Consider the following 22889-nt stretch of genomic DNA (forward strand, 5'->3'; position numbering starts at 1 on the left):
AGTTGAGCTTTGAGGTTTCTTTATATATTCCAGACACTAATTCTTTGTCAGATGTGTGTTTCACAAATATTTTCTCCTAGCCTAAAACTTATTTTTTCATAATCTCAGGAAGATCTTCACAGAGCATAATTTTTTAATTTCAGTAGAGTTCAGTGTATCTGTTTTTGTCTTTATGTCTCATGCTTTAGTGTTAAGTCTAAGAACTCCCTAGCTCTAGATCCTAAATATTCTCTCATATGCTTTTTATCCTAAATATTATATAGTTTTGGGCTTTACACAAAGTCCATGATTCATTTTGAGTTAATTTTGTATGAGGTATAAAACTTTGGGTTATTTTATTTTATTTTATTTTTTATCTATGGATGTCTACTTGCTCTAGCACCAGTTGGTATGCACCTACCACCTCAAGCAATTTTATAACACTTTTATCATCCCCAGAAGAAGCCCTTTCCTGTTAGCAATCATTCTCCATTCCCCTCAACCTTCCCATTATATTTTCTGTCTAAAGATTTGGCTATTCTGAACATTTTATATAAATTAAGATATATAATATTTGGTCTTTTGCAATTAACTTCTTTCAAAGTGACTGCACCTTTTTATACTCCCACCAGCAGTGTGTGAATGTTCTGTTTTCCACATCCTCATCAACACTTCTTAATTATCTCTCTTTTTTATTAAAGCCATTCTGGCAGGTGTAGAATCATATCTCATTGTGGTTTTATTCATGTTTCTCATCTAATGATGTTGAACATATTTTCGTGGGCTTATTAACCATTTGTATATCTCCTTTGGAGAAACATCTGTTTAGATCCTTTGCCTATTTTAAATTGTTATTAGTCTTTTGTTATTAGTTACACGAGTTCTTGTTACATTTTCACTACAACCCCTTATCAGATATATATTTGGAAATATTTTCTGCCATTCTATGGGTTGTCTTTTTATTTTCTTCATGGTATCCTTGGAAATACAAAAGGTTTTATTTTCATGAAGTTTAATTTATCCATTTATTTATTTTGCCTCATGCTTTTGGTATCCTAAGATGGTTTTGTGTAACTGAAAGTTACAAAGGTTTACTCCTATATTTTGTTCTTAGAGTTTTATAATTTTATTGCTTACATTTAAGAATTTGACCCATTTTGAATTAATTTTTCAGTATATCTTGAGGAAAGGGTCCAGCTTTATTCTTTTGCATGTGTTTATCTAATTGCTCTAGTACAACCATTGGTTGAAAAGATTATTCTTTCGATGTTGAATTGTTTTGGCACTCAGAATTATCTTTGCAAAATAATACCTTTCCCTTTATTTCCTTAAAAATCTCTAGTGTAACTAAAATAAGAAATGAAATTCTTAATTAGGATTTTTATCATGGGTTGTATGATCTAGACTCTGCCTGTCTATCCAACACCTTCTGTACTTCTTATACCTTCTCATTCTAAGGAACATTATCTCCTTCTCTCTCTCTCTCTCTCTCTCTCTCTCTCTCTCTCTCTCTCTGTTATTGTTGTCATACTGAGGACTGAACTGAGGGGCATTCTACCACTGAGCTATTACAGCCCTTACTTTTATTTTTTGAGACAGAGTCTCGCTAAGGTGCCTAGGCTGGTCTTGAACTTGGGATTCTTCTGTCTCAGCCACCCAAGTAACTAGAATTATAGCTGTTCACCCAGCATCTTTAGCTCCTTTTGTGATCTTCAGACATGTCAAGCTCATTCTTGTCTCAAAGTTTTTGGGTTGACTGATTGCCCACTATAGAATACTTGTCTCCTCCCTAACATGTATTGTCCCAGATCTTCACATTTCTGATTCTTCATTATTTAGTTCTTAGGTCAAATATCTCTTATTAGAAAACCCTTCCTGACTAGCTTGTTAAAATTCATTACCCTCCCTATCCCCCAGTCATTTTTCCCCCATAACCCTATTTTATTTTCTTAACCATTTGTCTTTTTTTTAATGAAGCATTTTTTTACACAGTATCTTTATTTTGTTTATTTTTATGTTGTGCTGAGGATCAAACCCAGTGCCTCACTTGTGTGAGGCAAGTGCTCTACCATTTAGCCACAACCCCAGCCTCCTTTTACTGTTTGTTATTAATTGGAATTATTATTCTATTACCTGAGTAACTGTTATATCCCACTAGAATGCATGTTTTATAAGGGCTGGGCTCTATGTCTCAGTGTTTAGAACAGTACCTAGCATATCATAGATTCTCTCTTTTTTCTTATCTTTTTGCAGTACTGAGAATTGAACCCAGGGGCTCTCTGTCACTGAGCTACATCCCCAGCCCTTTTTATTTTTTTTATTTTAATAAGACAGAGTCTCACTAAGTTGCCAAGTCCTTGGCATTCTAAGGAACATTATCTCCTTCTCTCTCTCTCTGTCTGTCTGTCTCTCTCTCTCTCTCTCTCTCTCTCTCTCTCTGTCTCTCTGTTATTGTTGTCATACTGAGGTCACACTGTCATAGCTCGGTGGTAGAATGCCCCTCAGTTCAGTTCCTCAAACTTGGAACTCCTCTTGCCTCAGCATCCCTAGTAGGAGGGAATTATAGATGTGTACCACCACTCCTGGCTACATAGTAGGTTCTCAATCAGTATTAACTGATGGAATGCTACTGTACTCATTTTTTTTTTTGAGAGAGAGAGAATTTTAATATTTATTTTTTAGTTTTTGGCAGACATAACATCTTTTGTTTGTATGTGGTGCTGAGGATCGAACCCGGGCCGCAGGCATGCCAACCCCAGCCCATGAACTCTCCTCTTATAGAGAGGAGAGATCATAATAGTAAGAACATTGCAGTGCTTTTTCCATGCCTGTCCATTCATAAAAGCAAATGGTATTCTGGACAATGGAAGGATAGCTTACTATAAGAAGGGCATCTGTGTCTTTACTGATACTTTGCTTCTGAGAAGATCACTGAGAAGTCTTAACATACCCAACCATTTACGCAAAGCAAAATGGGTCGAGTTTGATCCTGGTGGATGGCAATGCCAGGAAGTTTTGATTATTTAGGTGAATGAGATGATAGCCTGAGGAAATTAAACTTGAGTTCTTAAAAAGTAAACTCAGATCATCTCTTTGACTTTATGAATAGCTATATGTCATCCAGTAAACAGGTGAGTCCATATGCTTAAAGAAAAAGTAGAAAAGCAATTATCAGGTTTTACTGGTTTAGATAGCAGTTTTTAAACTCTCAGAGTAGCCTCATGTCTGCTTTTTTTGCTTACTTTCTTTGTGCCAGAAGAATTCTACTTCTGGAAGAAAAGAACAAGGCAAAAGTTTGAAATTCATAGGTCTACACCAAATACATTTCGGAACTGGATGGTTCTCTGTAGTCTGATTCTGTTTTTTGTAAATAACTATTTTTCAAATAAATCCCTGCATTTGTTGTTGGATGGTGGGCACCCAGATTCAGTCATTGTAAAGGTATTCCCCAATTGTCAATTGATAACTAACTCCTTAATAGCAACTTTGGAGGCCAGATGATGATGGAGCGATATATTCAATGTGCTGAAAGAAGAGAAATGCTAACTTATAATTCTGTTCTCAGTAAAATTATTACTTTTGTCTGAAGAAAAGTCATCTTTCAGATTAACTAAGTTAAGATCATTTGCTGCCAGTAGACTTTATTTTAAATTTTATTTTTTTGCCATGATAGACATTGAGCCCCAGGACCTTAGAATGCATAATAAGCAAGCATTCTACCACTAAGCCACATCCCTAGTCATAGGCCATTATTAATTATTTTGGTCAGAAGGAAAATGATCCCTGATTGAAAGAAAAGTTGAATGGAGAGAATATAAGATGATAACTACATGGATAAATCTAAATGATGAATATACAAATAACTTTTTTTGTTGTTGTTACTGGGGATTAAACCCATGGGTGCTTTACCACTGAACTACATCCCCAGTCTTTCTTATTTATTTATTTATTTATTTATTTATTTATTTATTTATTTGAAGAGTGTTACTAAATTGCTGAGGCTGGCCTCAAACTTGCAATGCTCCAGCCTTTAGCCTCCCAAATTGCTGGTATTATAGGAATGGGCCACTGCTCTCTGCCACAAATTTAAAAAAAAAAATATTTTAAAAATTCATGATAGAATATGTAAAAATCATAACAAATTTGAAGAATGATTAAATGGAATTGAAGTATTCCGAGGACCTAGAATGAATTATTAAAGAAGAAAATAATTAAGATGTTTGTTTTTCTTTTTGAGATGGGGTCTCTCTGTGTTGCCCAGGCTGATCTCAAATTCAGCTTCCCAACTAGCTGAGAATAAGGGTACCTATCCCGTGCCTAGCCTAAATATAAATTTTTGACTTTGATATGGTAGGTATAGATGTTTTTTTAAAAAATATATTTTATTTTTTAGTTTTAGGTGGACACAATATCTTTATTTTATTTTTATGTAGTGCTGAGAATCGAACCCAGTGCCTCTCGCATGCTAGGCTTGTGGGCTACCACTTGAGCCACATCCCCAGCCCCAGGATAGATGTTTTATAGTTTCTGTAGCATCTCTGTTCAATATAGTAGCCATGTATATCTATTTAAATTTAAAAATTTAGTTTCTGAGTTGTACTAACTACATTTTAGTTTCTCACTAGACACGTGGGCCTCAATGGTAGAGCATTTAGCTAACATAAGCAAGACAGTTCAGTACCACAAGAAAAGAAATTAATAGGTATATGTGACCAGTGGATATTCTGTTGGGTATCATAGATTTGGAAAATTTCCATCATTGTTAAAAAATACTATTGGATAGTGCATTTATAGAGTAACCATGAAAACCTTAGAAACATATGGGTAACTTTTAGATTAGTAGAAAAAGAAGAATTAGTCTAAAAAGAAGGAAAAAGGGAGAGAGAAAGTAATATTGAACTGATGGGACAGACAGAATGGTTATATCTAATGAATTTAAATATATGAATAATAATTCATAGCCAAGAAATGGAAATAACCTAAGTATCCATCAGCTAATGAATGGGTAAAGAAAATGTAATACACATATATAATGGAATACTATTCAGCCAAAAAAAAAAAAAAAGAATGAAACTATCATTTGGGACAAAATGAGAAAAAAATAAGTGAAGTAAGTCAGGCACAGAAATAGATCCGTATGATTTTATGGGGAATTTTAAAAAGTTGATCTGATAGAATTTAAGAGTATAATCGTGGTTATCAGAGGCTGGAGATGGTAAGGAATGATGGAAAACATTTATGGATATGTACTAAGTTACAATTAGATAGAAGCAAAAAACTGTTGTGTGCTGTTACACAGTGTAAATATTATTATTATTATTATTATTATTATTATTATTATTATTATTATTATTAATGGTACTGGGCATTATACCCACTGAGCTACATCCTCAGCCCTTTTTATTTTTTTATTTTGAGACAGGATCTCAAAAGGTTGCACAGACTAGTCTCAAACTAGTGATAATCTTGCCTCGGCCTTCTGAGTAGCTAGGATTTTAAGCATGTATGACTGCACCTGGCAATAAAATTATTTCTAGAAGAAATAATTATAGTAAGTGTAAATAGGAGTAAATACTCTAAAAAGAGTATTCTCAAAACTACACTGAGATTTCATCTCACACCAGTTAGAATCACAGTCATCAAGAATACAAATAAAAATAAATGCTTCTATACTGTTGGTGGGATTGTAAATTAATAAATCACTATGGGAATGAGTATAGAGGTTTCTCAAAAGAGTTTGCCTGGAACCATCATATGACATGGCTATACCATACCTTGGTATTTATCATGAAGAATTAGTCGTCATACTACAGTGATACATGCATATCCATGTTTATAGTAGCACAATTCATAGTAGCCAAACTATGGAACCAACTTAGGTATCCATCAACAGATGAATGGATAAAGAAAATGTGGCATGTATACACAATTGAGTTTTACTGAGCTATAAAGAAAAATAAAATAATGTTATTTGCAGGAATATGGATAAAAATAGAGACTGTCATGTTAAGAAAAATGAGTCAAACTCAGAAGATCAGAAGTCATGTATTTTCTTTCATATGCCGAAGCTATAAAGCAAAAGGAAAAGAAAGTTGGGGGTGGATATCCTGAAGATCAAAGGGAAATCAAAGGGAAAAAAGGGACCAAGGGATGGAGAGGGAGGAGGGGAGAATGCTAGGGAGTGACATTGACCAAATTATGTTGTTATATTATATGCATGTCTAAATAGGTGTCAACAAGTTCCTCATAATCCCTATAATGCACCAATAAAACTGTGGGGGAAAAAATCACTGAAATAAAAAAGGAAAAAAAAAAAGTATGCAGGGGATGTAGCTCAGTGGTAAAGCATTTGCCAGCATCCTCAATTCAAAAAGAAGGAAGGAAGGAGAATTATTCTGAGGCTAGATTAGATTTTTGTTTATTTATTTATTTATTTTTTGCTGTTTATAAGACATATATAAACAATATGGTTATACAGAAAGATTACAAGGAAAAAGAGATGCTGTATAATTACTAGTCAAAAGAAAGCTGGTGTGTCCTGTATTAATATTGGAAAGAATAGATGTCAAATCAAAAAGCATTACTAATGATAGAATTTTAATTTAATAAAAATTTAATATTATGGGGTGAAGGTGGGAGTTCATAACCCACTTGAATCAAAGTGTGGAATATGATATGTCAAGAAATTTGTAATGTTTTGAACAACCCACAATAAAAAATTAAAAAAAAAAAATTAATAAAATCATTTGAAATTTTTGTGCTTCAGAAGATATCTGGAAAGTAGATAGCCTAAGTGACTGTTCATTCCTTAGACCCACAGGAACTGCCACAACAAATAAAGATCACTATTTTTATAATGAAAAGCAAAATTAGTGTGCATCACAATTGAGTACACAATTGAGTTTTACTGATAATGAGTGCATAAGCAAAATTTGACATTGTCACAGTGAAAGATTTTAATTACCTATCTCTATAATTAATAGAAACAAAAGAAAAAATCTAATAAATTTACATTCTTTCATAATTCTATTATTTTTGAACAATTTCAGATTTATAGGAAAATTGGAAAATACTAGAGAGAATTCCTTAATGTTAATGTCTTATATGACCGTGATACATGTATGGAATTTCATATTGGTACATCACTATATTAACTAAATTATAATCTTCATTCAAATTTCACATATTTTTCCACCAATTTTTTTGTTGTTGTTGATGGTGTTCCAAAATCCAGGGTATCATATTGCGTTTAATCATCCTATCTTTCTAGTCTTCTCTAGTGGATTAAATTTTCTTTCTCTGACCACAGTGCAATTTATCTAGAAATCAGTAGAAAAACAATAAATAGAAACTACTTGGGTCAAGAAAATAATAATGTAATTTAGAATATATTTTTAATTACATAGTAACTAAATCCATATTAAAACCTGTGAGATTTGGGCTGGGGTTGTGGTTCAGCGTTAGAGCACTCACCTAGCGCGTGCTCGCCCTGGATTTGATCCTTAGCACCACATAAAAATCAGTAAGTAAAATAAAAGCATTGTGTCCAATTACAACTAAAAAATAAATATTAAAAAAAAAACTTGTGAGATTTAACCAGAATAGTTTTTAGAGAGATCTTTAAACCTTAAGTTCATATATTAAAGGAGAAGACTAAAAATTAATGAGCTGTATATCCATCTTAATAAAGCAGAAAGTATCAAAGTAGGAAGTAAATATAAGGAAGATGAGCAAAGCTAAAATTCTTTGAAAATGATTAAATGATAAATAGAAAGTGAAAATTTTAAAACATTATTTATATAGCATAAGTTTTTAGGAATAAATGTGACAAAAAGATGCATAAGACATCTATGAGAATATTTTTTTTTTAGTTTTATTTATTTATTTTTAAGAGACATTACCTTACTATGTTGCCCAGGCTGGCCCTGAACTCCTGAACTCAAGCCATCCTTCCTCCCCAGGCCCCAAGTACCTGGGACTACAGGCATAGGCTACCTACCATACCTGGCTTTGGAAATAATTTTTATATTTGAAAGAAATTAGAGACCCATATAAAATACAGAGATGCGGTGCTCTTAAATTTCAAGACTGGAATTATAAAGATTCCAGTTTTTCCAAAAAGTACAATCAAACAAAATTCCAGTTTTTCCAAAAAGTACAATCAAACAAAATTCCAGCAAACTGGGGGGGGGGGGGTACGGTTTAGGAGCAGGGAGTTGTGGAATGCAACATGTTTTTTTTTTTTTTTTAAGGGGGGGGAGAGAGAATTTTTTAATATTTATTTTTCAGTTTTCAGTGGGCACAGCATCTTTATTTTATGTGGTGCTGATGATTGAACCCAGCGCCCCGCGCATGCCAGGTGAGGGCGTTACCGCTTGAGCCACATCCCCAGCCCAACATGTTTGTTTGTTTTTTTTTTTTAATAACTTATATGAAAGTAGAAAAGGCCAGTAATAAACATCGATATTCTTGAAGTAGAACAAGTAGGGAGGATATACTTTTTCATATATGAAACAGCTAATATTATAATTAAGAATTAGACCAGAGAATAGAGCCACCCCACCCCCCAAAAATAAACCACTATGCTTATGTAGACAGAAATAGGGCATTACAGAGCAAGAGGGAAGAGCAATTCTTTCAATAAAAGGTGCCAAGACAATTTGTTGGCCATAGTGGAAAAATGAAATTTGTTTTCCACAATTCACACAATAATGATTCTGTTCCATGTGCATTAAAGTTTAACTGTAAAAAATAAAATAAAACTAGGGGCTGGGGTTGTGGCTCAGTAGTAGAGTACTTGCCTAGCACGTGTGAGGCCCTGGGTTCGATCCTTAGCACCACATAAAAATAAATAAAATAAAGGTATTGTGTACAATTACAACTAAAAAATAAATATTTAAAAAAACAAATATAAAACTAAATGTTTGAGACCCAACAATAGGGAGGAATTTCTAAACAATACAAATCCATTAACCTATAAAGGAAACATTAGTAAACATGACTACCTTAAAATTGAGAATTTGAGTTCATCTAAAGTCATCCAAAGAGGATGTAAAAGCAAGCCACAGAGTACATGACTGCAACTTATAGAAGATTAATATCTAGAAGGTATAAAGAACTCCCAGAAATAATTTTTTAAAAGGTAGACAACTCAGTAAAAAAAGGATCAAACAGACATTTCACAAAAATGGATATCCAAATGGCCAGTGAACTTACAAATTTGTCATGAAGGTAATACAGATTGAAATAAAAATGAGATACCATTATAACCTTGTCAAGCTAGCCAACATGTGAAAGTCTAACAATATTGAATGTTGGAGAAGATTTCAACATTGTGAATTTTTAGATCCTGATAATAAGAATGGAAATTAGCCATATACTCTGGGAAACAATGATTCCTTCAACATGAGAACTTAGATGCTATTAGCAGTATTATATGCTATGGCAAATAATACTGCTATGAACATTCGTGTACATTTATCCTGTTTCACACATTGAAAGTTTTCACTCTCAATGTGTGAACAGGATAAATGTACACGAATGTTCATACTCTCCATGTGTGAAACAGGATAAATGTACATGAATGTTCATAGCAGGATTTTTTGCCATAGCCTCAAACTGGAAAGAATTCAAATAACCACCAAAAGATGAAATAATTGGGGTATATTTATATTTTGGAATATTGTACTACAATGAAAATGAACAAACAGCAGTTACACACTACACACAACTACCTAGCAAATTATATATTTGTTTATTTGATCTATTGTTTGTTTTTTACTCTAGAATGTAATCTTTATGAAAACACAGACAGTTTTGTTCTCTGCTGTGTGCACAGCTTCTCTAACAGCACATGTTACATAGTGGTATGTAATAGGCACTCAAATAAATTAATGAAGTATGAATGTAGATATTCTGCTTATAGAAATTTGAAATTTTGTATTATTTATTGCTAGTCTGTTTTAAATTTAATTGGTGTTCATATATTTATTTTATTCTAGTCAGATTTTTGTGATTTTTGAACCCATGGGTTCCTAATCACTGAGCCACTCTAGTCATATTTGTATGTATTTCTTAGAATTAAAACTTTAGATTCTTTGGGAAGACTTAATGGAGAAAAGTACTATAAATAGTCTTGAGAAAAATAAAGGTCTTGGGCTGGGGTTTTGGCTCAAAGTTAGAGTGCTCGCCTCCCATGCGTGAGGCACTGGGTTTGATCCTCAGCACCAGCTAAAAATAAAATAAAGATACTGTGTCTACCTATAACTAAAAAATAAATATAAAAAAATAAAGAAAATTTTAAAAATAAAGGTCTTGAGAAAAATAATGATAAGATATCATGCCCTTAAATTTTTAATTAAGCATCTAAGTTCTTATGTTGAAGGAATCAAAAATAGAAATCATAGATATGTTTTTGTGTGTGTGTGTGTGATTTGCATTGAGTAATAGCCCAAGGATTTTCTCTCAAAAGATCTTATTTGGTTTTCCATCAAAAGACTGACAAGTGAATACATCTTTGTTTTTTAAGTTAACATGAAATGTATAAGATACATATATAACATTTCCCACAATTTCCTGCTTTGGGTTTTTCTTTTTATTTTACTTTACTTTCTCTTATTTTATTTTATTGTAGTGTGTGGTAGTGGGGGTCAAACCCAAGGCCTCTTACATGCTAGGCAAGTTCTCTACCACTAAGCTACAAATCCAACCCTTTTTATTTTGAGACAAGGTCATCTAAGTTGCCCAGGTTGCCCTTGAACTTATGATCAAGTAACCTGAGCCTGGAACTTTTTTAGATCTTTTAAATTAACCCCCTTGTTTGAGAGGCACCATCCAGAGTATTACTTGAACAGATATATGTCAAGAACTATGATATTCAAAGAATAAATATTCATAATGATCATTTAGATGTAGGAAGAAACATTTCTTATTTTTCGCTTATTTTTCTTTGCATCATTATTTAATTTGTATTTTTCTTTTATTGTGTGGTTAACATATTAATACCATGATGCATGTATATAGTTTAAAAGTAAATATAAATGTATTTTTTAAGGATATGAAGATAATAGAAATAAGTTGTTTGGGCAACAGAAACTTTTTTTCTTCAATAGTCAAAGCAAAGAATAATGCAAGGAAAGTATAAATACCCAATTACATTTCTTATAGCTTAAAAGTTTGAATTTACTTTCCTTCTATACCTGTAAAGACAAAGATTAAATAAGAATCCTGATGCATATGTTGTTCTTGATTAATATATATTAACCTTCCTCCAGGAAAACAACATTAGTTATATCTGTTCATATTTCCACTACACTTTTCTAGAAACTAAATAATAAATAAAATGGAAGGACTTCGTTAACCCTATGAATTAGCAAATTTATATTTGCCTTGCTTTAAATGTGAGCCATTTTTAGTTAAAATAAACACTACAGTTTTTTATTTTTCCTATTGAAATAAACCACATTTATTTTAATCACTTAAGTGCATCTTTTTAACCCTAATAAATAAAGTTATGATGCACACCTATAATCTCATCTACTTGGAAGACTGAGGCAGGGGAACCACAACTTCAAGGCCAGCATGGGCAACTTAGAATAAATAAAAAGGACTGGTGGTATATCTCAGTGCTTGGGACCCTGGGTTCAATTCCCAGTACCTCAAAAAACAAACAATAAACAAAAAATAAAGTTGCATGTGATAATCTGATTTTATAATTTTTGCATAATTGAAGTACAACTTTGTAATGTCTTACATAATGTATTACATCGAGCTATAAAAAAATTGGAAACTGTTTTGTGTTGTTTTCAGTGCTGATTTTCTTTTTCATAAGTCTTACTTTTATATTTATTATTGTATTAGAATAAAAATCTTAAAAAAGTGATTTGGATTTCTTTTGTTATTGTTTCTAATTTATCATGATTAGTGAGATAGTCATTTGTTTTCTAGATTGATGACATTGTAAAAGCTGTTGGTAACTGCAGCTACAACCAACTAGTGGAGAAGATCATCTCTTGTAAGCAATCAGACAATAGTGAGCTGGTTAGTGAAGGTGGGTGAGTGTTGCTACTACTTGACTTTTTTATTCTTGGCAAAATAATTTGTCTTAAAATTTAATATCTTTCAAATTTCTTACATAGGACTTCTAAAAATACAAGTGATGCTACTTGTAGGAATTAAGCAATCATTCATAAAAGTGCCAATGAAAGATTTTTCCTAGAACCCTTTTCACTTGGCTTATAAAATCAGGCCTGGATGCTAAAAAGTCTTTGTAATCACTTGCAAGCTTTGGTATGGTCAATTACTCAGAGGTTACTGATAATTACTTTTTTTAAAGGATTATTATTTGGGAGGACTGGGTAGATTTTATAATCTATTATGAGCACTTCAGTTGACAGAAATGAGTATTATGTTGCTTAAATATTCTTTTTTAACAGACCTCTCCCTTATAAGACAGTATATTAAATCCCTATTCTGTATCAGAATATGTCTATGTATATTAGTAGCTCACTGAAATTACCAAATTCTTCCTTACAAAAGCAGCTTAATATTTTTTTCAGCTGTGTTCCAGTCAATTATGGGAGAAGCTGATTTAAAACCAGAAAGGCTATCAGAAACCACAGCACTTGGATATACCTTTCCCACCACATACTTCATTTTTTCATAAATAAACACAGATAATGAAGCTGCTATTTTCTTTTTTTAGAAGGATAAACAAAAAGAAATCAAGAGAAGCAAGGGATAAGTTTCATTCTTCCTCAGACACACTTCTTTTATGTAAGGTATAATAAAAATTGATACATCTTGGGGCTAGGGGTGTAGCTTAGTGGTAGAACACTTGCCTAGCATGTGTAAGGCCCTGGGTTCCATCCCCAGCACCACATAAAACTAAATAAACAAAATAAAGGTGTTGTGTCCATCTTTTTAAAAAAATTGATACATCTTTTAAAATCAAAGCAAATGACTACAGAATATATAAAAGATGTGTACACAAATCCACATTGTATTAATTATCAGAATGCAACTAATTATATTATTCACTTATCCAGAAATTTGACACATTTATGCAGGTGTTAAGAAAATACATGATATTTAATTGAGGTTGATCCCCTGGTCTTTTATTTGCAAAAAACATACGGATCATTGACTTAGATGACAACTTTCACTAAAACTTAAGGCAAAAAACTTAAATTTTAAGAAGGAACAACAAAAACTGTTGTAAGAATGTTTGAATGAACAAAATTCAACTCACTTGAACTATATATTCATGTCCATGCTCTCATTTCCAAATATATATTCCTAAAAAGAAGCCCATAAGAAAATTTCTATGAAATCTGCTTTCTCTTTAATGTCCAATATACTATTAGAGTTATGCTATTCATTACTAATCAAAGGAACTAAAGATTTTAAAAGTGGTAACAGACAGAATGATAGCCAAGAAGGGATGTCTGAGATTTTAGGGTAAGAAACTGCTGAGAAAACTGTGACAGTATTTTTCCCAAGCCAGACTGCAATGCTACAAGAATAGTACTAGTACACTAATTAACACAACGAATACCAAAAAATGAGTCCCTTCATTACTTCTTTTTCCTTAACTTGATGTTATACCTTTTATTTCTCTGACATTGATTCCCCAGGATAGTGAGAAACTATTGCTAAATTATGTAGTATCAGTAATTTGAGGAGAATGTCTTGGTAAAAGCAAGGAAGTAATCTCCCTCTATAGTGGTATATAATTTTCAGTTAATATATACTAAGCATATTTATTGATTAATTCTTTCATATACAAAGTCTGTAATAGTGAAATTATGCATAATAGTTTTTCATATTAAAAAATAATTATATGTGGAATTCAGTATAATTAAAAAACTAAACTAGTTTTTTGTTTATAAAAAATTACAAAAACTTCTATAAGGTGGTAAGAAATCATGCATCAGAAAGAAAAGACCACAGCCAGGCATAGTGGTGCACACCTGTAATCCCAGCAACTGGGGAGACTGAGGCAGGAAACAAGTTCTAAGACAGCCTGGGCAATTTAATGAGACCTTTTCTCAAAAATAAAATTGAAAGGGCTGCGATGTAGCTCAGTGGTAGAACATTTACCTAGCATGTATGATTTTTATTTATCAATAGCATTTATCTTTCCTCCATCATTTTTCTTCATCATGTTCTCTTGGCATTAGCTTTTTGTTGATGGAATAATAAACCTAAGAAAAACAAAATAGAGGAGGAAAGATTTCTTTTTTACTCAAAGGTTTTAATATATGGTTGGCTGGCTCCATTGTTTTCACCCAGGTGGGGGAAAGGGTGGATGATGAGAAATAGCCTTCCAGGGACCTATTTCCTCCAATAGGCCCCTACAGTTTCCCTCATCATCCAATCACTTCCCCAGTTCCCCAACTCTGCATTTCATATCCAAGCCATAGCACTCTTGGATATATAGTGTTCAATGAAGTAGTCTGCTTTGTTTTTCTATTTAGCCTTCAACTGTGCCTTTTTAAAAAAAAAAAAAAAATATTTTATTTTATTTTTTTGCAGTTGTAGATGGACAGCATAGCTTTCTTTCTTTCTTTCTTTCTTTTTCTTTTTTGCTTTCTTTCTTTCATTTCTATGTGGTGCTCAGGATGGAATCCAATGACACACATGCCAGGCAAGCACTCTACCACTGAGCTACAATCACAGCCCTATACCTTTCCTTTTGAATCAGTAAAATATGCCAGACTGGTTTGTTTCTAATTTTAAAAGCTTTGGTCATAGATGATAATTATTATTATTATTATTATTTTTCAAACATTTCATTTGTTATCAAGGTGCAGGGTATAGGAAATACTTTTAGTAACTTTTTTTTTTAAGGAAAAAATGTTATTTAGCTGACATAGAATTAGAAAGTCTTTCAACTTCTTTTATATAATGTTCATTTTATTTTGGTGCTGACACTTTATAAGAAAAAGCATAGAACTTTTACGTGTACATAGAGTACATATTATTTGCTACTTCTTTCAAATGTCAATACTTTCTGATCTAGTTAAAATGATGGATTGTGTCATAACACCAACATCAATAAGGAAAAAAAAATAGTACCTGCTGCCAGACTTCACTAGAGCTTGAATTTTAATTCCAGATACTCTCTTAGGAATAATTGTTTTTTTAAACAATTGTTCTTAGGATAATGATATGCTTTATAAAAATAATTCCAGGATATTTGTTCACTTAATCAAAAATTTGTTGAAACTGTATTATATGGTCTAAACACTAAATAGTGTAGATTGAATCACATTTTTTTTTTATTAAATAATATTAGTTTCTTTTTTCTTCAGCTTTTATTTTCGAGAATCTCAAACCCACAAAAGAGTTGGGACAGCACAATGAACATTTATATTCACTTTTCTTAAATTCACCAATTATTATCATATTGAATATTTGCTTTTTTCTATATTTCTGCACACACATTTTTGCCCTAAATCACATGACAATTAGTTGCAAGTATCATAGTACTTTTTTTTTAACCCACCAGTGCTTCATCATTTGTCTCCAAAGAAAAAGGAATTCACCTGTTTAAAGTCTTCTTTATAGATTAACATTAAACAGGGATGAGAGGTGGGAGGGAAAGGGAGAGAGAAGGGAAAATGCATGGAAATGGAAGGAGACCCTCAGAGTTATACAAAAGTACATACAAGAGGAAGTGAGGGGAAGGGGAAAAATAATATAAGGGGGACAAACGAATGTCAGTAGAGGGAGCAGAGAGAGAAGAGGGGAGGGGAGGGGAGGGGAGGGGAGGGGAGGGGGGATAGTAGAGGATAGGAAAGGCAGCAGAATACAACAGACACTAGTATGGCAATATGTAAATCAATGGATGTGTAACTGATGTGATTCTGCAATCTGTATATGGGGTAAAAAAGGGAGCTCATAACCCACTTGAATCAAATTGTGAAATATGATATATCAAGAACTATGTAATGTTTTGAACAGCCAACAATAAAAAATTAAAATAAAAAAATAAAGTCTTCTTTATAATCACAATATAATTATCTCATGCAATTTAGCGTTGATACAGTATTACCTAATATAAGGTTAATATTCAGAATTTTTTAGTTTTTCCAATAATGTCCCTTAAAGCTTTAATTTTTTTTCAGTGTAGGCTCTAATCAAAGATCAATTTGTTGTCTTTAGTTTCCTATAATATAGAAGAGATTCCTAATGTTTTTCCTTTTTTTTTTCTCTCCTGCTTTTTTAAAAAAAAATCTACTGTGAAATTGACTTTTAGTTTCAATAGTCCAAGCCAGTTGTTTTATAAAATAGCTCTTAATATGGATTTATCTGATTGTTTCCTCATAAGTAGGTTTAAATTATGTATTCTTGGCAGTATGCTGCATAGATAACATTGTGTTCTTCCTAAGGCATAAAATCAGGGGGCACATGGCTGATAATCCCATTATTGGTGATGTCTAATTTGATCAAGGTGGTACAGGCCAAATTTTCATTGTACAGATTTCCTTTTTTCCTTTGTAATTAATAAGTAACCAGTGATGTTCTGCACTGAAACTGCGAATGTCCTGTTCTTAATAAATCATTTGCCCAGGAAATTGTGTATCCATCTACTCTTGCCTTAATCAATTATTTCTATGGTGATTATGATACTTTTATTATTCTATCTACATTCATTTGTTATTCTTTTGTAAAAGATGGTTTTCTTTTTTCTTCCCCATCCCTCGCTAAAATAATAATAATAATAATATCAACATAAACTCATGGATTCTTTTTTTATTTTTATTTTTGGGTACTGGGGATTGAACTCAGGAGCACTCGACCACTGAGCCATATCCCCAGCCCTATTTCATATTTTATTTGGAGACGGGTCTCACTGAGTTGTTTAGCGCTTTTTTGCTGAAGCTAGCTGACTTTGAATTCACAGTCCTCCTGCTCAGCTTCCCAAGCCAGTCATGGATTCTTAATTAGGATGTTATAGTTCATTATTATTATAATTATTCTTTTTGACACTTAAATTGTTCCAGATGTAGCCATTAGGATGCCTTCACATTGGGTCCCATGTTCTGCTAAATCCTTATCATTTTTTGAGCCCTTTATTTTTTGGCACAATGAAATGTTCTTGTCTCCCTCCTGCTCCCCTGGAATCATATAAGTCTCCATCTTTTAAAATATATATATTATTTATTTATTTATTTATTTATTTGAGAGAGAGAGAGAATTTTAATATTTATTTTTAGTTATCGGCGGACACAACATCTTTGTTTGTATGTGGTGCTGAGGATCGAACCTGGGCTGCGCGTATGCCAGGCGAGCGCGCTACCGCTTGAGCCACATCCCCAGCCCAAAGTCTTCATCTTTTTAAAGAAAATCTGAGCATTTGTCACATGAAAAAATTGTTTTGTGGCTACATGTGGAGGTGGCTGTAATGCCAGCAATTCGGGAGGGTGAGATAGGAGGATTTTGAGTTCAAAGCCAGCCTCAGCAACTTAGTGAGGCCCTAAGCAACTTAGCAAGGAAAAAAGAGACAGAGAGAGAGAGAAAGTGTTTTGCCTCTCCTCTTGTGGAAAAAACACATTAATGTATATGATTTTTGAAATCTGAAATTACAAAAAGAAAATTAACAATTTATTTAAAGCTGTCACAGTGACAAAGGTAAGTTCTGACCAAGCTTAAATTTGCCTTAAAAACAAAACAAAACAAAACTCTGATGCTTGTGTCAGCTTTATCCAAGTTTAAATTTGAATGCAAATCTCAGACAAGATTACATCTAGGCAATATTTTTAAGAACATAAATTATGTTTCCTTTCCTCCTATTTCTACTTTCTATTCCTTTTTGCCTAATTTTAGTGCTTCTCTTCCTAACTTCACCTTCTTTAAGGGAATAAGAGCATTCATATTCCCTAATAACTTTCTAGTAACAGAAAAAAAAATTGATAAATCTCATTTATGATTGAATTTCTGAATACAAGAAATATTTTTGAGTATAATGATCTTGTTAGGAAAAAAAAAAGTGATATTGGCCGTGTGCAATGGTACATCCCTGTAATCCCAGCAGCTTAGGAGTCTGAGGCAGGAGGATCGTGAGTTCAGAGCCAACCTCAGCAAAAGTGAGACACTAAGCAACTCAGTGAGACCCTGTCTCCAAATAAAACACAATGTGGCTCAATGGTTGAGTGCCCAGAGTTCAATCCCCATACCCCCCAAAAAAGGGATATTATGTTCATGTGAAAATGTATAATAACAAATCCTACCATTATGTACAACTATAATGTACCAATTAAAATATGGAAAAAGAATTTTTAGGAAAGAGTGCTTAATTTAAATTTATTTTCAGTAATAATCTTTTAATATTATCATTATATTAGTGGCTTTTTACCATTAGTATCACTATATCTATAAAAAGTTGAAATGTAATCTGAATGCTGCAAATAAACTCTATATTATTTGAAATGGTGGACTATTTGAAGCAATACATTTAAGTAAATACTATATAACATGGAGTTATATACCAACATTTGTTTAATTCATCATAGAAATTTGTACCTAGATTAGTCTTTTCAATACTCTACTATAACCACTGCTTTACAGATGCAGGAGAATTGGGAAATACTGTGTTTTGTAATTTTTAATAGTTATTGCTTTGTAATTTAAGGATCCATGTATTTATGATCATCTGCACTAAATCTTTAAATGTTTTAGTATCAGTTTTAATAAGTCTCCTGGACTCCAGTCTTACCATAACTAGTTTAATGTCCTTGAGGAAGTCATTTATTCTTTGTGAGTCTAACTCCTGTTTTGTAAAAAAAAAAAAAAATGTAGCTAAGACTTTTCTAGCAAAGACCTTTCTAGCATTAAATATTTGAATTTCACACTAACATGAGGTTAATGTACTGTATGTCCACTGAATTTTTGTATCTGTATTTGGCAAGGGGAAAGGAGACTACGACACTTTACCACTGAGCTACATCCCCAGCTCTTTTTGCTTTAAGACGGGTGTCACAAAGTTACTTAGTGCCTTGCTAAGTGGCTGAGACTAACCTCAAACTTGCAATTCTCCTGCCTCAGCCTCTGAACCACTAGGATTACAGGCATGTGCTACCACACCTGGCTTTTTGTATCTTTTTTTTTAAGGGATTTAAAGGGATTTGGAGAGAATGTATGAGACTGAGCTGTGAAAGGAACATTTAGAAACATCTTTCTGAAAGAAGCATTTAGGGGGCTGGGGTTGTAGTTGTAAGGCCCTGGGTTCTATCCTTAGCACCACATAAAAATAAATAAATAAATACAGGTTAAAAAAGAAGAAGAAGCATTTAACGATGTGGATATTATAGACAGGAGTGGTATTTTGCAGCATAAACAAAATGCTTCATTTTTAAAACTTTATATATTCTACTTGGTAAAAGTTTGCAGTTATGCTATCAATTTCCTTTGATTGTAGCCTCCTTTAACTTTTGCACTTCCCTTCCTACCTTAATCAAGTCCTTGGAATAGTGTGTGTATTTTTAACATTTTTACAACCATTTTGCAGCTTGAAGTGCTATGGCTTGTTACCAAGGAATACACAGGCAGTTGAATAAATACATTACCTAGCCTTCTGGCCCTGCCAACTTTCTACCAGGTTTATTTATTTATTTATATATGACAGCAGAATGCATTACAATTCTTATTACACATATAGAGCACAATTTTTCATGTCTTCATACCTGTACTTTGGATAATAATGATCATCACATTCCCCAAGTTTATTTTCAATTTCTTATTGAGGCATTAGTTTCTTATTACAGATTCATCTTTATTCCCTATATCTGCACCTCTCAGCTTACTTATAAAACTCTTTAGAAGAACCTCCCCACTTACTGCTCCTGAGACATTTCTTTTCTACTAAAGGAAAAGAGGGAAAGAAAAATACATGTTTCAAAAAATATTTATACAGTTGATTCTCAATGTTTGCAGTGGTAATGTTCTATGTTGACCAAGGAATTAGTGAATGCTAAAGTATTGTTCCTAGGCAAGACACAAGATTAGGATTTTTTTGGTGGGGAGGGCATGTCCAGGTTTGAGGGGGTGGGGCATTTAAGCACTGAGGCACATTCCTTTCCTTCTTATTATTTTGAGACAGGGTTTCACTGAGATGCTTAGGGCCTCACTAAATTGCTCAGTCTGGGTTTGAACTTATGATCCTCCTGCCTCAGCTTCCCTCTGTGATTATAGGTGTGCACTACTAAGCCTGGCTCGGATAGATCATTTTTTGTCAACCAGTCAACAACCTTATTTTATGAGTGTTTCTGTTTTAAAATACTTTATTTAATAATATACTATTGATTCATTGACATTAAACTCATAGCCAACAACACTATAATTCATGCCTGAACAAAGCTTATCTGACATGTATTTTCTCCATCACAGCCTTTCTCCACTTAGTACTAGCTATTACTTTAACCTTACACTTGAGTGAGGGTTGGGTGGGGGCAATATTTCAAACAGAAAAAACACCAACAAAACGTACAAAAATATGAAAAACATGACACTAAATAGACCATGAAAAGGACACTTGTCTATGGTATGAGCTGAAATAACAAGGCAGAGTGTTGCTGGGCAATTCAAATTTTTTGCCTATCCTCAGATATCCCCAAATGACCATTGAAGTTCTGTGAGTATTGATTTTTAGGTATTTATAAATAACTTTTAGCTAGTACATGAACTCAGAACTTTGCAGTTAATGAGGATCAACTGTACCATGTATCTTTTAAAATAAAATTCAGACAACTTGGGGCTGGGGGTATGGCTCAAGTAGTAGCGCGCTCACCTGGCATGTGTGAGGCACTGGGTTCGATCCTCTGCACTGCATAAAAATAAAATATTGTGTCCACCTAAAGCTAAAAAATAAATATCTTTTAAAAATTCAGACAACTTCTGTATATTTCATTCTGTTTCAGAAAGAAAAGAGATAATATCTATTTCTAAACTTTGTATATCTACATAATGAGTGGCATGTGTTGGAGGAGATTAGGATAAAAATGGCACCAACTATCCTACTGCTTTCTATTGAGTTTTATGCCTACTTTTAGATTTAAGAAAAGAATTTAACAATTTACACTTGAGAATTATCTGGGATCTCTGTTAAAAGCTCAGGACTACTTAAGTAACAATTTTTTAGGCAATTTGTCTTAAGGTAATTTGTGAAGGCTGCTTGTAATTTCTAAACATCTCGCCATTGGGGCAGTAGATGTTGGACATACATCATTCCTACCCACATTTTAAATTGCTAACTCCTTGGTTTTTAATTTTAATTTATATATATATATATATATATATATATATATATATAATATTTTTTTAGTTGTAGATGGACACAATATCTTTATTTATTTATTTATTTTTATGTGGTGCTGAGGATCAAACCCAGTGCCTCACATGTGTGAAGCAGGTGCTATATCACAGAGCTATATCCTCAGCCCCATTTGTATTTGTTTTAATGGGTTTTAGTTTAATTAAAGTGTCTGTGTCTTTTATTGTAAGCTGTCACCTAACAGTTTATTTAGGATGGGAACAACTATAAATATAACTTCTATACCTAAATTATAAAGATGAATCTCCAATTTGGGGCCACCATCCTAGGAAAAGTTTTATATTGATTGGACTTTACGTATACTTGAACACAATATTAATAGAAAAGAGTAATTTTTTAATTTTGAAATTCTTCCATCTACTATTGTGCATCTAATATTATGCATTGGTTCCGTAGGCTTTGTAGCTGAGCAGTTTCTAAATAATACAGCCACTCAACTGACATACCATGGATTATGTGAACTAACTTCAACCGTTCAGGAAGGAGAACTTTGTGTGTTCTTTCGGAATAATCATTTTAGCACCATGACCAAATACAAGGTATGATATAGAAATAGCTATTCAGTTATTATTCTAAGTCAAAGGAGCTTGATTTAGAGATATTGTTTGATTTTCTTCAAAATAAAAGATTATAGGATAGTATTCCTTAACCATCAAATTGTGAAAGTAATTATTAAATACTTTTAGGATGGAACGGATTAGCAATTGTTCACAGATTACCACATTAAGAAATATTTATTTTCTAGAAGGGGGGGATAATATCCTAGAAATAGAAAGAACTAGGGTGACTTTTAATAATGGATGCTTGTGAAGTAAGCACTAAGATTTATCTGTGCACACCTATAATCTATTCAAGAGGCTGCAGTAGGAATATCATTGTGTTCAAGGCCAGCCTGTACAACATGGTAAGACCCAATATTTATTTATTTATTTATTTTAATTTTTTTTATTAGCTACACATGACATTACAATGATCTTGGCAATTCATACATTTGAATCATTGAGGTATAATTTCTCATTTTTCTAATTGTACAGATTGCAGAATCACACTGGTCAGAGAGTCACCTGTATACATACAGCAGTCATAATGTCTATTCTATTCTTCGGCCCTTCCTATCCCCCCTACTCCTCCCCTCCCCTCCCATCATTTCTCTCTATCCAATCTAATGTGACACACTTTTTTTTTCTTTTCTTTTTCTCGTCATAATATCATACATGTATTCTGTATAACGATGAGGTTCTCCTTCCATCTTCCGTGCAACTCCCCTTCTCCCTTTTTTTTCCTCCCACCTCTCTTCCCTATTTAGTAGTAGTCTTCCTCTCATGCTCTTCCTCCCTATCCCATTTTGAGTCACCCCCCTTATATCAGAGAAGACATTCGGCATTTGTTTTTTAGGGATTGGCTAACTTCACTTAGCATAATCTGCTCTAATGCCATCCATTTCCCTGCAAATGCCATGATCTTGTTATTTTTTAGTGCTAAGTAATATTCTGTTATGTATAAATGCCACATTTTTAATCCATTCATCTATTGAAGGGCATCTAGGTTGGTTCCACATTCTAGCTATTGTGAATTG

The 22889-nt window shown here is 32.9% G+C and overlaps 1 protein-coding gene across 2 annotated transcripts in view; it reads left to right on the top strand.

Annotated features, from left to right (window-relative positions):
• Positions 1-22889, top strand: part of Mindy2 (MINDY lysine 48 deubiquitinase 2) — an 89364-nt gene that overhangs the window by 44101 nt on the left and 22374 nt on the right. Inside the window, exons 5-6 of one of the 2 annotated variants that reach the window (XM_046460882.2) lie at positions 11926-12028; positions 21710-21852. The exons of the other annotated variant lie outside the window; for it this stretch is intronic. Coding sequence (XP_046316838.1) covers positions 11926-12028; positions 21710-21852 — 246 coding nt within the window. The remainder of the gene's footprint in view (positions 1-11925; positions 12029-21709; positions 21853-22889) is intronic. 2 annotated transcript variants of the gene reach the window in all.

This window comes from Marmota monax, unplaced genomic scaffold (genome assembly GCF_021218885.2).
Source record: "Marmota monax isolate L192 unplaced genomic scaffold, Marmota_monax_Labrador192_F-V1.1 WCK01_AAM20220418_F8-fsc00001, whole genome shotgun sequence".
Lineage (NCBI taxonomy): Eukaryota > Metazoa > Chordata > Mammalia > Rodentia > Sciuridae > Marmota > Marmota monax.